At 43.0% G+C, this 20201-nt stretch overlaps 1 protein-coding gene across 1 annotated transcript in view; it reads left to right on the plus strand.

Annotated features, from left to right (window-relative positions):
* LRIG3 (leucine rich repeats and immunoglobulin like domains 3) overlaps positions 1-20201 on the plus strand; it is a 47114-nt gene that overhangs the window by 12523 nt on the left and 14390 nt on the right. The window contains exons 2-8 of the mRNA XM_088478124.1: positions 2574-2645; positions 2965-3039; positions 13688-13822; positions 14277-14420; positions 14599-14742; positions 16783-16926; positions 17198-17341. Coding sequence (XP_088334250.1) covers positions 2574-2645; positions 2965-3039; positions 13688-13822; positions 14277-14420; positions 14599-14742; positions 16783-16926; positions 17198-17341 — 858 coding nt within the window. The remainder of the gene's footprint in view (positions 1-2573; positions 2646-2964; positions 3040-13687; positions 13823-14276; positions 14421-14598; positions 14743-16782; positions 16927-17197; positions 17342-20201) is intronic.

Raw genomic sequence — 20201 nt, forward strand, 5'->3', positions numbered from 1 at the left:
AACCAGCGCATGCGCAGCACTGCCTACAGATCTGTTAAGTTTGTGTACCCCCCCCCCGACTTACTTGTCCGCGCAGCAGCCTCCGGCTCCGTCCTGATGGTCTGTCATGTGGTTTCCCAGCAGACCACATGACAGATTAGAAAAAAAAAAAAAATACTTTTTTTTTTTTTTTTTATTTGTCTAAACTTTCTTGTGCTCTGCTGGGGAGCACACATGTCCGACAAGCCTCCGGAGCCTGAGGACGGAGCAGAGCGCCGGAGCGACTCGTCGGGGGACCTGCACACGCGGATACAGGTAAGTTTCACCTGCTTCACAGTGGCGAATAGTAACTGCATCAAAGTCCGAAAATTGATAATTTTCGGAATTTGATGAATACCACAATTTCCACATCCCCATACTAATGTATGGGGAGTGTGGAAATTAACGCAGGGGAACTTAGCAAGGAGATATCTGTGATATCTCCTGTGCTAAGTGGCTACATGAATACCAAAATAACGTTATTTAAGGAAAATGTCCTTTAAAAACATTATTTTAGTGTTGATGAATAGGCCCCGTAGGCTGTTATGTGCCACCCAAGTGGGCACTTATTCAATAGAGCTGCCAAACTGCAAGATCTGTGGCCACACACAGGAGGCCAGATTGCACATGTCCTATCAATTGCTGCTCAGTTCCAGGCTAATTAGGTCAGTGGTCCTTATGAAGGTGTCATGCACACACATGTTGTGGTCATTGGCTGATTTGCATTTTCCCAATATATCCAAAACAATAACAATGTAGTGTTGAGTGGGTTGTTAATTTTCTTTTTCTTTGGTTATATGATCAATTTTTAGTTTGACACATTTTAGCATTTTTTTTTCTCTAAGGACCAAGTTGCCTTTAGCACTGTGTACTTGGGCATTGTTGATTTAAGGGAGGGAGAGAGAATAATAACACATTTATCTCAAAACACAAATTGTGTAATCTTCCCTGTAGATAACAACTTAAATCTCAAAAATCATCTGATCATGCAATGCAAATAGATGTTGTAATTTTGACAGGTCTTTAAGGTCCATATACACTTCATTTTCTAGAGCTGCACTAAGGGCCCAAAAATACTGTTATCCCAAAATCAAATAATTTTTGATAAGATGATTGGTATGGGGGCTAAATTCAGCAGATGACCATATATGACCCAGAATGTGTTACACATTTGAGACTCTATTTGGTTTGGCACCAGCTTTGAACTGTTGGACATTCGATGCAAGACTATACAGTTTTAGTTTTGTCACTTTTCTTTGCAATGTGACCCAAGCCCTGATTTTATTTAAGGGTATCTTTAAGTTGCTTGAGTATAACTCGTGGTTTGTATTCAGGTGTTGGCAATGCTATAATCTAGCCCCAACAGCTGGAGTGCCACTGATCTGGGCAGCACAGACTGTGTAATGATTAGCGCCTCACAGCACTGAGGTCGTGGGTTTGATTCCCACCACGGCCCTACCTGTGTGGAGTTTATATGTTCTCCCTGTGCTTGCATTGGTTTTCTCCGGGTACTCCGGTTTCTTCACACACTCCAAAAATATACTGGTAGGCTAATTGGCTCCCAACAAAAATTAATCCTAGTGTGCATGTGATAGGGAACATACATTGTAAGCTTCACTGGGGCAGGGACTGATGTGAATGGCCAAATAATCTCTGTAAAGGACCGCGGAGTATGCGTGCGCTATATAAATAACTGGTAATAAATAATAATAATCTAAGGGGCCTTTTTTTGTGTGTATCAGTTCTAAAAACAATTCCTTACTTCTTGTAATATTTAACCTAGATAGTGCTGTACAAAATATTTTCTAACAATATTTAGTGAATTTTCCAAGCAATCGGTATGTGTCACAAACCTGTCATTGACCACATGTTGGTTGGAAGATCGTGCTACAATGTGTTACCCTGGAACAGCGTTTTTTGAACTGACTAGCACTAGAAACATTATTTGATTGAGTGACTCTGAAGCTGGTGTTGTCATCTTTTTCAGTTCCAGGATTTCACTCTGCTTTGGTGCAAATAGAAAATAATATTTTATAATACAGTGGAGGCAATTTATCATAAATATTTGTAATAAAATGCTTTAATTTATGATGTCACTGGTTCTTACAGAAGATTAAAAATGCATTCTTGAACATGTTGGTTAAGCTCGCTAATGGGAGACTGTTTATGTAGAGTCGCTTTAGGGTATAGTTTATCAGATAGCAGTTTTCTTCCAAATTTTAAAAATTTCTGTTTCTTTATCAGCATAGTCCATGTAGCCCAGGAAATGTTTTGAGAGAAATCATTAGGGTGTCTTAAAATCAAAGTTTTAATAGTAGTAGTTTTCATGGAAGCTCAGCACTTCAACTGAATTACATTGCGAGTTTTCATATATGGAGGTTTTTTTCCCTATTTGTATCATTCTCATTTTAGTCTAGTCTAAAAGTATACATTAGTGTTGTATTAGCGTTCAATCGTATTAGCATTGCTAACTGTATATATACAAAAAATAGGAATAAAAATTATCTTTCTCCTTCTCTTTTTTTTTTATTTTTTTTTTTATTTTATTTTTTTAGAGATTTAAGCCAGAACAGACTGTCTTCAATCAAAGCCAGTTCAATGGAACACCTCCATAATCTGCGTGAATTGTAAGTTTGTTTGACTATTAATTGTTCGTACTGAAAATCTTTGCTAGGTATATTGTGTATTTAAAGTTTTAAAAAAATGAGGGTTTTTTTTCTTTAGGGTACACTGCACTGAAACAAGGCCATAAGAAACCATTCCTTCTCTTTATATGTGTTATATGCTTTTCAAGCATTAGTACTTAGTACTAAACACAAGAATAGTGTATAAGTGTGAAGATGCCCTTAAACCAGTGCTCTGATTTTTAACTGTGTTGTGGATAGATAAATATTTATTTGACCTCCACCTCATAAATTACCTTTTTAATGTATTTTATTCAAACAGGAGATTAAATAGAAATGACTTGAAGATCATACCCAATCTTGGTGCTTTGTCAGCAAATATCACACTCCTGTCCTTGTAAGTATAATTATTTTATTTAGACTTTATTTAAGTTTTTAGAGTGATCTATCAATCACTTTACATTATACATGAGACGTACCCATGTCCAACCAAACGCTTACATTTCTGTACAGTCATTGAGGAACACACATTTCAATGACATTGGCCATGATTCAGAGATGGGCGCTGTTCACATCGCTTGTGCGTCTTTGGGTGTGAAAACATGCTAATGCTGCAGGAGGCAACTGAGGAGAAAGGACCCCTCCTGTACACCATCACAGATCTGAGCGTTGTCTGAAGACACAGCATCGGATCATCTGCGAGACCATCGGCCATCTGAGTAACCCCCGAGGCTACTCAGATTGGCCCTCCCAGCTCCGTAGCAGAGATCAGGGAGTCTGTGTCAGAAGATGCAGACCCTGGCCACGGCACTCCCAAAAAACATTTTCCATAGCAGAGGCTGCACATCCCACACCACGTCCCCAAACGGCTGCAGCCTGGTAATCTTGCAACGGCTCAGGGGACACTGCATGCAACGACGCACGACAAGGGAGGGGGTGCCGATATTCAGGGTGGGGGTGAAATCGACCCCCCCCCACCCCTCCAGCATATAATGAAGGGAGAGAGGACTGACAGCAGTCTCTCTCCCTAGCCCAGCACACGGTGTGACAGCAGCACGTGTGCTGGGCTGGGGAGAGAGGCTGCCGCAACAGCAGGAAGTTCTCTCTCTCTTCCTGCATGAACTAAGGGTCTGAGTCAGAGATAGACTGTAATGTGGTTGCAACTGCGATTTCATATGCAACACAACAGCGAAAATATGCTAAAGATCACCCGAGTTTAAAGACTCTGCCGCCTTACCTATGTGTGACGACGCATACCTGCGTAAATATCGGTAATATTTGATCTGCCGCAGCCTTGGGAGCTCTTCTGACACGCAGAGCTGCACATGCACTCGCAGTAGCTAATTTATGCACGCCCATTTAACGGCATTTAAATGGAGAGGCAACACTGCTTTTTTCTGACCACTCCCCGTTACCACCCCTCAAATGCTGACAACCTGTCAGTCACTTTGTGATGGGATCTTCTGTGTGTCTGTAATCGCAATGCGATTGCTGCGCACGAGCAGTGAGGCTTATACGCGAGCGCGATGGCAAACAATTGCTCGATCTGTGTGAAAATCGCATTTGGCGTCCATCTCTGAATCAGGCCCTGAAGTAGCAGGGGTGGGCTGCAGGACCAGGGCTCCTCTAACAGGCCCGGGTAAATAGTACCCGCTCCCTCCCCTCCTATTCTGCACATGCGTAGAATGGGTCCTGTGCAGGCGCTCCACTATCACAGATGTACACAGACAATCTGGTTTGTGTACATCTCTGAATGCGGCTGCACCCCATGGTAGTTATGCCCATGGTAAGGAAGAGAAATGACTCTTGTAATTGCTGTTCATTTGTGGAGCATCTTGTATAGTCTTCAATTCTCTAACAGACTTCTTAACTGTTCCGCTCATATTCAGCTGTTACATTAAAAAAAACACTGTTTTGAGTTGAAAATATGGAGCCACTGTAGAAACTGTAACCTGTTTGTTGTAAAGAATTCACAAGATGTGTAAAAAGGGTATGTAATCAGGAAGCCAGCGGTCGAAATGCCGACTGCCGGCTTCCCGACTGTCAAATCCCGTCAACCTCTTCAAAAACAAAGAAAATGGAATTACTATTTCATAACTCATTAACTTATGAGCTCATTGGAGGATACCCATGCAAAACTCCGCACTGGTAGTGCTTTGGTTAGCAGCCTATAACTGCAGCGTCGTGTGACTGATCACCATGCCATAAAGTAAAGCTGGGTACACACTAGGGGTGTGCACCGGCCACTTTTCGTGTTTTGGTTTTGGATCTGGATCTTTCTTCGTGTTTTGGATCTGGATTGGTTTTGCCAAAACCACCCTTCCGTGTTTTGTGTTCTGGGTTTTGTGTTTTGGATCTGTATTTTTTTGAAAAAAAGCATAAAAACAGCTAAAATCACAGAATTTGTAGGTTTTTCTGCTCCTATGCTATTATTAACCTCAATAACCTTAATTTCCACTCATTTCCAGTCTATTCTGAACACCTCACACCTCACAATAGTGTTTTTATGTCTAAAAGGTTGCACCAAGGTAGCTGGATGACTATGCTAAGCGACACGAGTGGGCGGCACAAACACGTGACCCATCTAGGCGTGAAACTGCAGTGGCAGACAGGATGGCAGTTTGAAAAACTAGGCCCCAAACTGTACATAATGCAAAGAAAAAAAAGAGGTGCAAGATGGAATTGTCCTTGGGCCCTCCCACCCACCCTTATGTTGTATAAACAGGACATGCACACTTTAACAAACCAAACATTTCAGCGCCAGGGTCTGCCACACAACTGTGGCTGAAATGATTGGTTCGTTTGGGCCCCCACAAAACAAGCTGGCAATTAATCTGTCCCTGCACAAACTGGCTCTACGGAGGCAAGATGTCATCCTCATCCTCCTCATCCACCGATTCCTCACCCTCTTCAGTGTGTACATCCTCATCCTCACAGAGTATTAATTTGTCCCCGCTGGAACCACAGGTCCCTCTGTACGTTCTGGAGGCTGGTCTCCCTGGAAGAGTTGATTATTATTATTACCAGTTATTTATATAGCGCACACATATTCCGCAGCGCTTTACAGAGAATATCTGGCCATACACATCAGTCCTTGCCCCAGTGGAGCTTACACTCTATATTCCCTATCACATGCTCACACACATACACACTAGGGCTAATTTTGTGTTGGGAGCCAATTAACCTACCAGTATATTTTTTGGAGTGTGGGAGGAAACCGGAGCACCCGGAGTAAACCCACGCAAGCACAGGGAGAATATACAAACTCCACACAGGTAGGGCTGTGGTGGGAATTGAACCCATGAATGACCTCAGTGCTGTGAGGCAGTAACGCTAACCATTACACCGTCTGTGCTGCCCATGAACATCATCTTCTCCACATTTTGTGGAAGCAACCTCCTACGCCTTTCGCTGACAAGGTTCCCGGCTACACTAAACACTCTGTCGGAGTACACACTGGAGGGGGGGCAACTCAGGTAAAATAGAGCCAGTTTGTACAGGGACCTCCAAATTGCTTCTTTTTCCTGCCAGTACAGGTACGGACTGTCTGACATGCCTACTTGGATGCTGTCACCGATGTAATCCTTTAACAGACACACACGCTTGTCGCTGCTGCTTTGAGGATGCAAGTGCGGCTACAGCCCACACAATTCACAAAGACAGAAAAAAAAAATAATATTTTTATTGTTTGTGGAGCGCACTTCGAGGGTGTCACCACCCTTTAACAGACAGACGCACGCTTGTCGCTGCTGCTTTGAGGACAGTATCATATGCAGTGACAGTAGACTTGTCAGAAATTGTTGGCACGTCCTTCAGTCCGGACCAGATGTCCAAACCAGCCCTTGACTTATGACACAGGCGCACGCTTGGCGCTGCTACTATGTTGATGCACGTGCGGCTACATCGCACACAAGTCACAAACACATTAAAAAAATAGTTTTTATTTTTTGGAGCACTTTGAGGGTTACACCACCCTTTAACAGACAGACGCACGCTTGTCGCTGCTGCTTTGAGGATGCAAGTGCGGCTACAGCCCACACAATTCACAAAGACAGAAAAAAAAAGAACAATATTTTTATTGTTTGTGTAGCACACTTTGAGGGTGTCACCACCCTTTAACAGACAGACGCACGCTTGTCGCTGCTGCTTTGAGGATGCAGGTGGAATCTAGACGGGATTTGGAACCGGGGACACACTACCTCCATCAATTGTCTAAATCCCACTGCACTAATGGCGGATACCGGACGCACGTCTAACACCAACATAGCAGTCAAGGCCTCAGTTATATGTTTTGCTTCAGGATGACTGCTGTCGTACTTCATCCTCATCGCTAGGGACTGTTGGAGGGTCAATTGTTTAGTAAAAGTAGTGATGTTCCTACTTCCTCTCTGGGATGATGAACAACTCCCAGCAGCAGCAATAGCACTAGGAGGAAGTGGTTCTTGATCTTTCCCTATTTTATTTTTATCGGAGAAAGTTTGGTCCTCCATTTATGTTATATTGATATATACGTGCGGCTAAAGCGCACACAAACACAGAAAATATTTTTTTATTTTTGCTGGAGAGTAGTGCACTTTGTGGGTTACACCACCCTTTAAGAAATGAGCCAGCCGGCTCTTTACTTATGGGACACAGGCGCACGCTTGGTACTGCTCCTTTGTTGATGCACGTGCAGCCACAGTGCACACAAGTCACAAACACAGAAAATATATATTTTTTTGGTTTGGAGTGTACTTTGGGGGTTACAGCACCCTTTAACGGTCAAGCCAGCTGGCCCTTTACTTATGACACAGGCGCACGCTTGGCACTACTTTGTTGATGCACGTGCGGCTACTGCGCACACAATTCACAAACACACACAAAATATAATTTTTTTAGCACTTGGGGGGAGCACCCCTGATGGACAGAGCACCCCCTGGACAACACTACAGCACCCCTTTAGGACTGGGACACTGCACAGGACTTTGGAGTGAGTGGACACAGCCCCTATGGAGAACTGACTGCACAACACAGTCCAGCCAGCCCCTATGGACTTTGAAGTAGTGGACACAGCCCCTATTAACAGCAGCAGCACAGCACAACACAGCCAGCCCCTATGGACTTTGAAGTAGTGGACAACAGCAGCGCAGCGCAGCACAGCACAACACTACTCTACACTACACTACACAGCCCAGCCAGCCCTAACTCCCACCCTCCCTCTTCACTGTCCACAGCCGAGTGAGAAAATGGCGCCGACGCGGGTACCTTATATAGGTTCCAAAACCCGCGAGACTCGGAAGGCGGGATGATGACGTTTTGCCTCGATTTCAGATCCGAGTCAGGCGGGAAAAGTCGAGCCTGAGTCGGATCTGCCTCGGATCGGGGGGGCTCGGATGTCAGAAATCCGAGCCCGCTCACCCCTAGTACACACTATACAATGTATCGTACAATTATATCACTCCAGCGCGGATCGGAATGATATATCGGACACCTTATATAGTGTAAACGCCCGATCCGTCGTTCCCAGCCGTCATTCATCATTTCATCCCACCTGCTGTGCTGCATGTCCGATGGGACAATGCAATGGCCGATGCTGTGTAGTTACATGCAGCTTGTAATGATACATCATATAGCAGATTATGCTGTGTGTACAGCGTGCGTGATGTATCGTTAAATCGGTTGCTGCATCATTGGGTCGCACCGTCATATGGTGTGTACCCAGCTTTATTTGTCTGCTAATAATGCACCAAAGTATAATCACTTATAATTTGCATATTGAAACATTTCAGATTTTAGTGTAAAAAGATATACAATATATTCATTTATTTTTAATGTTTAGTGTGGCAGATATTTCTAGAAGCCAGCTATATTATAGTGCTGTTTTCTGGACTCATTCTATATAAGCACATTAGATCATGTTAATGTTTTGTGATACAGAATCCATTATCCATTCAGCCATTAAAAAAAGATCTGTGTTATAAAGTGGTGCACAAAGGCGTCACTGTGCACCAGTCTGGATTATAACCGAGCGCTTTCAGGCTGCAATTTAGAGGGTGTGCAGTTCAGGAAATTGCTGGCCCCTGCTTGCTGTAACAAGCCATGCTGCAAAGGAAAGTTTATCACTTTAGTAATTTATGGGTTTAACGCCTTGTCAGTAATTACCTCCTTAATAAACCAGCATTGTGCCCTGCTGTGTTTGAACATTTACTTTTTCGAGAAGATACACCTGTGTCATTTATTACAATTTTGTGTGCCAGCATTGGTCTTAATTATGGTGTAAAAATAATAGTAATATTCCATGTGTAATCATCCAGCCTTCTCATAACTGTTACTCCTAAACTGTTATTTAAATTGTGCAGGAAGACCTGGTCCAACATTTCCATGCCAGATGTAATGAAACACAGCTGTTCTATAGCCAACCTTTTTCTTTGGCCTTCAGGATCGGTTGCTTAGCTTTTTTTTTTCTCAAAAAAGTTATTTCTGTGTAACCAGAACTTTTGTTAAAGTAGTATTTGGGCAATTGGCTTCTCTTGTGCAGTTTAATTGTCAAACTAAGTACAGTACTCCACGTTTTGGTGTTTTTCTGTTATAGGGGTCTATTTACTAAGCTTTGTTAGGAGATGAAGTGAACGGTGATAAGGTACCAGCCAATCAGCTCCTAACTGTCATTTTTCAAACCCAGCCTGTGACATGGTAGTTAGGAGCTGATTGGATGGTACCTTATCACTATTCACTTTATCTTCTAACATAGCTTAGTAAATAGACCCCATAGCCTTGATAACCTGAGACCCAACTCATCTTTTTCTGTACAAAATCCTTGTGCTGACTTATTTATTTTGAAACGCTTACTAACAATAGTTTTTATTGCATCGAAAATAATGCATGCATCATTTGCCACAGCAGGAACTGGTGTCAGAAGCTGAACTTTTATACTCTGAGAGTTTTCTTTACATTGCTAAGAAAGTCACTGAATATGCACTGTTACTGTGTCTTGGTAGCTACGATATATTGTCAGCAGCACACCACCAGGTGAAAGCCTATCTCTGTGAGACTCTTTATAGAGATAGTGACTGGCACACATAGAGGACTTGGTGCAGCTTGGTATAGCAAACTTATGTGAAATATCTCTGTGCAAGCTCATACATTTTTGTGTGATTCTGCCACTTGTACCTGGTTGGTCGAATGGGAGTATTTTAATGTAGGCTGAGTAAAACCATTAAAGTTGCATATACACGTAAAGATTTTCTGTCCAACCATCCAACTAGTTAATTGGTTGGAATGAAAATCTGGTAATGTATGGGAGTAACTGATGATCAGCAATTTGCTCCTAAATCCCAGAAAACAGATGAAAATGGTCGTCAGACAAGTTTGTTAAATGTTTGATCTAAACAATTTGTTCAAAGAACAGTTTTCGTCCATTTTCCGGCATTTGGGAGCAAATTGCTGATTGGTTGGAATGAAAAGCAAATGACAACTTGCTCCCAAACACCGGAAAATGGATAAAAACTGTTGTTCGAACATTTAGATCAAACATTTAACAAACTTGTCTGACGACCATTTTCATCTGATGATCAGCAATTTGCTCCTAAATGCCAGAAAACATTTACTTCCATACGTTACCAGATTTTCATTCCAACCAATCAACTAGTTGGATGGTTGGACAGAAAATCTTTACATGTGTATGCAGCTTAAGACTAGGGGTCTCATTCAGACCCACTCGCATGCGCCTGAGCGCTCGCAAATGCAGCGGCCACACTGCGTGTGTGCAAGCCCCAGAGCGAGAGAAATTCTCTCGCTCCGGGGCTCACTACAAAAGGGGCAGCTGTCGATGTTGATCGACAGCTCTCCCCGTTTTGTAGGCGTGGGCGGGGGGGTGGTTTCTCAAACTGAAGCATTCACAAGCGAACGCTTACTGTTTGTGGGCGGCCCCACTGACCTCACCAATGATGTCAGTGGGAGAGCTTCCAGCTCTATTAGAGCCGAAAGCTCTCTGGGGCTTGCGGCAGACGAGACCGTACCACAAGGGTCTCGTCGCAAGCCCCGATGGTCTTGACCATCATTCTGGTCGCTCGGTAACCCACAGCTTAGCGAGCGGCCAGGAGGCCGGATCATATTTTAGATGCGGCCGCTCTCATTCAGAGCGAGCACTCGCATTTTGCGACCGGCTCTGAATGAGGTCCTAGGTACATACTTAGCGACCTGCCATTGTGATGCCTGATGGTGCCAATGAACAATATATTGTGGGGTCAGTAAACGCTGCACGAATCTGTGAACAACCGCCCAATATATCATTCACCAGCACTATTGACCTTGCCAGCGTCGGCAGCTGGCTTGTTCCATCGGCTGTGCATGCAGGCTGATAGAACAACCCCGATGGACGACCCACGGGAGCATGCATAGTGGGCAGGGCCGGATTTAACGCTACCCATCCTAGGCGGCCTCCTAGGACCTGGTGGGCTCCCCTGAAATCCGGCCCTGGATAAGTACTTGCTTTCTGTGCTGCTTGTTTTGAGCGCACCATCTGGGGAGAGGACACCGACACACTCAGGTATTCTGTAAGCACTGCAGCAGCATGGTGGAGGAGGAAGGGAAAGGGCAGGGGAGCAGGCGTCGGAGTTTGGTAGAGCGCCGGAGAGTCACGAGTCTAACCCCTCTCCCTGTGCTATCAGGAGGCACTGCTCCATAATGCGATGTGACGTCAACACGTCACATCACAATTTACACTGACTGAGGCAGAGGAAGATCTGCTCGAGCCATGGAGATCAGCAGAGCTAAACCAAACAGCCATGGCAGGTAGGTTTGGCGTGGAGGCTCCCCTGAAAGGTGCTGTGAGGGCCTTTCTGGGGTCTGAAGTGTGAGGTAATGGGTCTCTGCTAAAGTGGTCGGTGACGGCAGAGGTGTCTGTGTCAGTAGAGGTGGGATCTGTGGGGAGGGAGGGGTCTGTGCTGAGAGGGTAGTGGGGGTCTGTGCTGTGAGGGAAATGGAGGTCTGCTGTGAGGAGACAGGTTCTGTGCAGAGAATGGATCTGTGTTGTAAGGGGAGAAGGGTTCTGTGAGGGGAGGATGGTCTGTGTTGTGGGGGGAGAGGGTCTGATCTTAAAAGGGAGAGTTGTCTGTGCTGTGAGGGGAGACTGGTGCTGAGAGGGGGAGGGGTTCTGTGATGTGAGACAGTGAAGGGAGCAGTAAGTGGTGCTGTGAGAGGGCAGTGTATGGTGCTGTAGTAAAAGATGGTAATGTCTAGATGCCCTTTGCGGACAGGACCCTGACGTCATCAGATACTGTCCAACGTCATTCATTCCCTACCATCCATGTGGGCATAGAGGGGGAATATAAGCTTGTAGTGAGACACCAAGGCTGAAGTGCAGCGAGCCCGTGAGGGGACAAGTTTGTTTTTTAGGTGGCCTTTATGGGCTGGAAACTGCACTTCCGCCCTCACTCACATCACTTCCAGGTCCCCAGCATGAAGAAGAAATAAGCGCTACCATAGTAAGATGGGCAATAACTGGGTCAGTGTGTATGCTATGGGGGGCAATGAGTGAGTTGGGATGAATGTCAGTGTGCTGAGTGAGTGATTGCTGTGAGAGGGCAGTGGGTCAGTGTGATATGGAATGGACTGGCAGTGAGAGCTAATAGAGGGGGCAATCAACTGGGCCAAACTTGGAAAAGCTTAGCAATAGCTAGCGAAGATCAAGTGTATTGCAAATACATAGGGGAATATTTACTAAAGGGAGAGTTTCTAGAAGTGCGTTTTAAGTGATGTTGCCCATAGCAACTAGATTCTATCTATCTTCTAGAAGGTGCTAGTTAAATGTTAAGTAGAATCTGATTGGTTGCTATGGGCAATATCTCCACTTCTAAAAACTCTCACTTTAGTAGATGTACCCCATAGCTAACGTTTCTAGGCCGCGGTGGACCTTTCCTTCAGGGTGCTGTGCATGAATTAGGAATGAAAATATAGTGCTATGGATTGTTTGAGAGAGGGGGTATCAAAACCGGTATCTTGCCTAGGGCCCCATGAGGTCTAAATCCGGCTCTGATAGTGGGTACACACTAGACTATGTGCCCGATATGTGGGCTCGATTTGCGGTATTGGGCAACATCGTTTAGTACAGTGGTTCTCAATTTCTGTCCTCAGGACCCCACACAGGTCACATTTCCCAGATCACCCAGCAGGTGCACTAGTGTAGTAATTACTCACTGACACATTTTACAAGATCCTAGTAGTGCTAATTATTTCATTAGTAATTCTGTGAGGATACCTGGAAAACATGCTGTTTGGGGTTCTGAGGACTGAGTTTGAGAACCTGTGGTCTAGTGTGTACCTAGCTTAAGGCCATGTTTGTGCAACTGTGAACAGGTACAGACCAAAATAAAGACACGTGTCTGAGAAAGACTGGCTGTTTGAAAATTGTCTGCTGAAACAGATTTGTAATTTGTACAAAAGATGGAGAGTTGTTTCTGCTATATTAGAGAGGTTTTGGGAGGTAGATGTACTAAGCTCTGGAAAGTGATAAACTACCATCCACTCCGCTCCTAACTGTCATGTTACAGGCTGTTTGAAAAATGACAGGAGCTGAATGGTTGTTACATTAACACTTTCCAGAGCTTAGTACATCTGCTCCTCAATGTAATTTCATGTACAATAGCATGGGTTTATTGCAAATAAAATACATTGTTAAAAAAAAGTGTGCAAGCGAGACCTGCTTGTATGTAATGTTTACTTCAGAGATTTCAAGACAAAAATAAACATTGTTTGCTTTACATTAAACTTCTTTCAAGATGGCATCCCTTTCAAACAATGTGATCCACAAAGCTAAACCATTTATTGCCTTCTCTGATAAACATGGTTTGTCCAGTCATGAAGTGCCAGTTTGCGGATTTAGTACAAATCCACCTTTCAGATTCTACAGGACTTGAAAGTGCTAAAATTTGACAGCACAACTATTAATCGCCTAAAATATAACTGATGTTGGAAGTTGCTTAGCTAAAGCTGATCTTGGTATATATACATTGACATGTACTTGGATTGCATTCAACATCTTTAGTCATTTGTCTTTTTGTTTTCAGGACAAACAACAAGATTGATTTAATTTTACCAGAACATCTGGAACCTTACCAATCATTGGAAACCTTAGATTTGAGTAATAATCTTATTAATGAGCTGAAAACGCCGTCATTTCCTGTCCTGAGACTCAAATACCTGTAAGTGATTTCAATTGGCAACTTGCATATTCAACTTAATGCGCAATAAATATGTTGTGGCCAGGTGGTAACATTATAATGTGTATTCTGCATTTTTTTTGAAGGTGTTGAAGGACAACAATTTTTTTTTTTAATTAGCTGAAAAAAAAAATTGGGCTTCTGTTTGGTTACTTTCAGATTTGTAAATCTTTTTTTCTACACTTATTCTTTAATGGGATGCTGAAAGATCTCTAGTAGCCTCTGTACGATGCTGCGGACCACTTGTAGCGCCCTATAAATTAAGTTTAATAGCTTCTAATGTTGGAAATACTCCTATCCTGTAAAGGCATTGGGCACAGCGACATCTATGTATTTTAAAGACCTGTGTTCTATTGTGTTCAAGACAGTGAAAAATGCATATAACATCTTACATTTTAGTGAGGTGTTTTTTTTTTTTTTTTTTTCTTAAATCTAGGTACATTAATAAAAATGTAATAACGTCCATGGAATCTGGTGCATTCGACAACTTATCAGCTACTTTACAAGTGTTGAAACTCAATAAAAACCGAATTGGCCACATCCCACCAAAGATGTTTAAACTTTCCAGTTTGCAGCATCTGTAAGTATATACCCATTGTATTATGTAATTTGCCTCCAGAGAATTTGCCATTGTATTCTATGCGGTTCTCTGAACTGCAGATCCTTTTAAACCTTTATTAACAAGAACCCAAGTGGGTTTTAATAGACTGTGGTGTTGTTCCAGAATTCTATTATACCAGGCGTTTGTTTTGTCACAGTGAGCTGAAGCGTAATCGGATGAAACACATTGATGGACTCACTTTCCAGGGTCTTGAGGCCTTAAAGTCTCTAAATATTCAAAGAAATGGAATCGCAAGGCTTATGGATGGAGCCTTCTGGGGATTGAGTAATATGGAAGTTCTGTAAGTCCCTTTTGTTATGACAGAATATAGATCGGTGTATATAAGGAGATCTATATAGGGGGATATGGCAGAAAGGATACAACCATTACAAATGTTATTTAATCCAAAGAAACAAATATGATATTTTTCCATCAAAATTGCTCAAGGCCAGAGTTGGCACGGTTTTCCACCTAATTGGGCTACTCCAAAATTATTTACTTGCCATTTTAAGTTGCAGATATTTGTTGTAATGTGGAACTTGGAACCGTTGCCTGTCTGAGACGTACAACGTTAACATCAAAATTGTAACAAGCATTTTTATGCATTAATTTATTTAAGATTGTTTCATTTAAAAAAACAAATATAGATATCTATATCTCTATCTATCTATCAAAAAGTCCTGCACTCTCAACAGTAAAAAGACATCTTCGTGGTGCTTCCAAGGACCCGCAGGCCCCAAATTAGTAGTAAATTTCCTTGGAGGAAGGATGCACTCGCCACTTTAAAACAGCATTTGAATTTATTCATAATTAGACATCACAGTAGAATCGATGAAACTCTGTGATCATGGTCGACGTTTCGGTTCTGCTCTGAACCTTTTATCAAGACCTCAGTCCAACACAGTCATATATGTAAAATGATAGAGGAATGATGTAACAGAATCTGAAAAATAAGAAAAACAGAATAACCTGTTTATCAGGCTCCTATATATCAACAGGTATAAAGGGTGGAGTATATAACTGTGTTCACCACTCACTCATTGCACCGACCATCACAATACCGCACCAATGTGTAAATTAATGGTCAAAAAGTGCAATTCCAGCATGCCACCCGATCTGGCCAATTTCAACACATTGGAACGACAGATCGTGTAAAATATGGCCAAATCCTCAGTAAATCGTGAGTCCCCCACTCACGATGCGATGCTCGTCCCCGCTGGTCGCACATCGCATCGTCAGATCTGCTGTGCAGTAGGGCAGATCTGAAAATCTAGGAGGCAATGCACTGTGAAAGTCTGGATGCAGGAGAGATCGTATGAAGATTGGACACCAAATTGTGTGTAGATAGTGTGCAGAGCTGCCGGGGAGAACTTCAAGGGAAATTGTACACATCGGCTGATCGTGTGCAGATCGCCATGTGTGTGGCCAGCATAACAGTACTGGTTTTAGTGATATCTATGGTTGATTACAGATGGTTAAACCAAATAACTGAGGTACTAATTAAGTCACCTGTGCTCAAGTATGGTTACCCTTTAAAACCTGGATTAGTGTGCCATGAGGACCATGGTTGGGAACCCCTGGTCTAGTGTGTGGGCACCTTTTTTAGACTGCAAACTCCACTGGTACAAGCCAGCTGGTACAATAACTAAAATGTTATAATTTTAATAATTGGCATGATTTAACATTTAAACATGAAGGAGAAATAATCTTTATGATCTTAATGTCTAATAATACTATCTGTATTTAATAACCTGGTACAAAGGTTTTCCTTTTTAAGTGTAAATTCCTCAGAAAACATTTAACTTATAAGATATTGAATATAGCAAACCAGGAGATGCAGCTACAATGCAGGTAGACTTTATTGTGGCCCAGTGCTGACAGAAATCCCTAGAGCTGTCTTTTATCCCCCGAGCTAATTCAATTAGCCCCGAAGCACATACTTATCAGGGGGTGTGGCCTAATCACCATAGCCACACACCTAGTAAAAAAACAAACCAGTATTGGCAGCACTGTGCAGGCTGAGGAGACTGCTGCTGGGTCACTCCAACAAGCCCGTGTCCGGGTAATTCAAGCGTTAATTCTACCGTAAAAATATCCGGCCTAAATGAATTCCCCCTCCCTCCCCCCCTCTTAAATCGAAGTATCATATCATATTTTCTGTCTGTGCATTGGTAGAACAGTACTTTCTTCGTATCTGTTTAGTGACCCGACATGTTATGGCAAAACATTGTACTTTTAAATATGGAATAAAAGGCTTTTCAAGGGAACAGAAATGGATTACTGGGTCACATGTTCAGTCAGCAGTCAGTTCATTTTACGTTTGCATATTTCTATTTTTTAGGCAGTTGGATCATAATAATGTCACAGAGATTAGCCGAGGCTGGTTGTATGGCTTGCTCATGTTGCAGCACCTCCATCTCAGCCAGAATGCCATCAGCAAGATCAGCCCTGATGCCTGGGAGTTTTGCCAAAAACTCAGTGAGCTGTAAGTTGCTTTTATTTAGTTCCAGTCTTTAGTACGGAATTCATGCCAAAACATGAGTTTCTTGCCACACACAATTTTTTTTAAATAACAGTCCTACTGAGGCTTTTTTTTTTTTTTTTTTTTTTTAATTTATCTTTTATTTTTTATACAGACCTACCTTTTTATATAATGCATGTGTTTTTTAATTAAGAATTTTCTGTGTGAAAATGTATCTCAGACTGAATATAATATAAATGTTCACACTGAATAACAAGTTTTATCTATTTTGCAGTGATTTAACATTCAATAAACTAACAAGATTAGATGTGTCAAGTTTTATGGGATTAAACATACTTGGTCTACTACTAATTGGAGAAAACCAAATTAGTAATATCGCAGATGGTGCTTTCCATGGGCTGTCCAGTTTGAACACATTGTAAGTGTCCTTTTGATATTAGTCATGTTTTTAACTTTTTATTTTTTTGAATTGTGTGGAATAGTTCTGCGTTCTCAAACAATGGCAGTGGTGGGAAGTAATGAGTACTGTAAGGATCCATAGATCAATGTGAGAGACCATGCTGACCATAGATTGACTTGCAAATATAATTTTTTTTCTTTCTTTTTAGAAGTAATGAATGTGAGACTATGTACATCTCAATCAGGGTGTACAGCAAGTATTCTTTACTTTGTCTAGTGCATTGAACTTTAATAATACTAATGTTATTTATATACATTTCTCTCAATAGGACTCAGGCCCTCATACAGAGGCGGTCGCAAGAAGCGATCGCTCTCTGAATGAGGGCAGGCGTTTTTTTTTTTGTTTGTTTGTTTTTGTGCGGCTTCCTGGTCACTAGCTAAGCCGTGGGTTACCACCCACAGCTTAGCGACTGACCAGAGTGATGGTCGCGATGGTCAAGACCATCGTGACCATCGGGGCTTGCGACGAGACCCTAAGGTTGAGTCTCGGCACCCGCAAGCCCGAGGGGGGGCTTCCTGCTCTGATTGAGCAGGAAACTCCTCACTGACATCACAACTGATGTCAGTGCGGCCGCCCACAAAACGGCAAGCGTTCCGTTAGGGGCTTGCACATGCACAGTGCGGCCGCTGTGCTGCGCAGGGGTGACCATCGACCCAGTTGCGAGCGCATCGGCGCTTGCAACCGGGTCTGAATGAGACCCTCAGTGCTTTACGTTTGCATTTAAAAAAAAAAAAAGTTAAAACACAAACTACAGTACACAAGATGCAAAAATTTTACAAAATTTGATTGTCATAAACTGTTCAATATCTATCTGCCTTGTGATGGTTTAGTACTCTTCTGTTGTAGATTTATTCTGAATTAATTAGGTATGTTCACACTTTTTTTTGTAATACTTTTGTTTTGTGCTTTGTAAATGCAACTTAAGGTGGGTACACACCTGACAGATATATCTGCAGATCATGGTCGTTCATACACATTGATCGGCCATAATCTGCTTGTGCCCTCGCGTCCTGGGGGTTGGGACTCGTTTGCCAGGTCGGGGCATGTCCTGCCCCCCTCCTCGCGGCTGCCGCTGTGTGTACACGGGCGGACTGCAGACCTCCCAGACACACTTGCCGAAGGACAGATATGTCTGCATACATATCTGTCAATCGGCTGTGCAGCAGAGCCAATGCGATATGTCGGTGAACACCGGCGTTCATCGACATATCGTAGGTACACACTGGCCGACGGGCAGCAGATTAATTGGCCGATCAGTTGATCGGCCAATGTATCGGTCAGTGTGTACCTAGCTTAACTGTTAGCGCTGTTATCACCTTGGCTTCCTCAAAGTACCCTGAGATGTACACATCACTTTGGGCTCTATTTATTAACATTATTTTTACTAAAATAAAGTGAAAAAGGGTGTTTTCACACCCTTTTCACATTATTTTAGTTTCACCTGTAGTTATTACAGGGCAATTGGAGTAGAATTAGTAAAATTCTACTCCAACCCCCAGTATCACTTATTTTTAGTAAAGCAGATCGCATTTCCCATAATTGTAATGGGAAATGTGATCTGTGTGCAAGTTACTAAAAATAAATTGTAAAAAAATACCGGGGGAAGCCCTGTGATAATAACGCCACCTGGAGGTGGCGTTATCCAGGGTCTCCCCCGGTTACCGGGCTCCCACTCTGCTCTAACGGAGAGAGCAGAGGCGGGAGCCAGTACCAGTAATCAGCTATGTGGTCTAAGTAGACCGCAAGCTGATTACTGTAAAAAAAAGAAAAAAAAATTAAACATTTTTTTTTTTTTCCTTACTTGAATCCAGGGACCGGTGATCGGGCCTCCGGTGATGGCTCCTCTCCGGTCAGCTGGTCTCCCACAGTGCACTGGGGCCCGGTCATCAGGTGATCGGGTCCCAGTGCAGTATGGGAGATCACCTGATCGGGAAGCCCGGAGAAGATCACCGGAGGCCAGGAGGATGCAGGTAAGTGTAATGGGGGGAGGGGGGGTCGCGGGGGTCCGCGATCGCGGGGGGCGGGGCTTAGCGCCGGGGTGGGGCTTAGCGTCGGTGGGGGGGGTAGTAACGGTGGTCGATCGGCGCATGCGCGGGCTCTTAGTCGCGGTATTTTTTTCCGAAAATACCGCGACTAGAGTGCGGATGGGATCCGCAGGGACAGAGCTTTATCGCAAGCTCTGTCCCTGCAAGGGATTTATAGTAAATCCCTGTGATATTGCCTGAATTCGCAATGCGAATTCATTCGGTAATATCACACTACAATCCGCATTCAATATGCGGATTGTAGTAAATAGAGCCCTTTGTAACAATTTGAAGCCATTACCTGATTGCATATGACCAAATGAGATCTAATCACAAACCTCTTATAACAACAAAATAATTCATGATAATAATTCTAACATGGAAATGCATCATTTACATGTTGTGTAACTTTTCATCTTTAGTTCCCATAATTTCTGGGTGAATGTTCTATTTAACAGAAAAAAAAAATCTTTCAGATTCAAAGTTAGGATTAGGTAATTATGACCACCTTCTTTGGCCTTTGTTTTGCATGCTGCTGTTTAAGGGAACAGTAATAACTAAGTAAGAGGAGGAGCTATGCTAAATGCTACCCTCCAAAGAACTCTCCAGGGGAGAAGCAATCATGGGTATCATTTGTTATGTAAGTAAGGTCAACTAAGGGCAAATGCCGGTCTGTTCCAAGATCTAGTGATTGTTATCTTTGCCTGGGGTTATACAACCTCACCTCTTGCTGTTGTAGCAAATATACTTGTGGATTCAGTATTTTAAAACTTGTACATATGACACTGTTGAGC

This window comes from Taudactylus pleione, unplaced genomic scaffold, assembly GCF_031769625.1.
Source record: "Taudactylus pleione unplaced genomic scaffold, aTauple2 ptg000207l, whole genome shotgun sequence".
Classification (NCBI taxonomy): domain Eukaryota; kingdom Metazoa; phylum Chordata; class Amphibia; order Anura; family Myobatrachidae; genus Taudactylus; species Taudactylus pleione.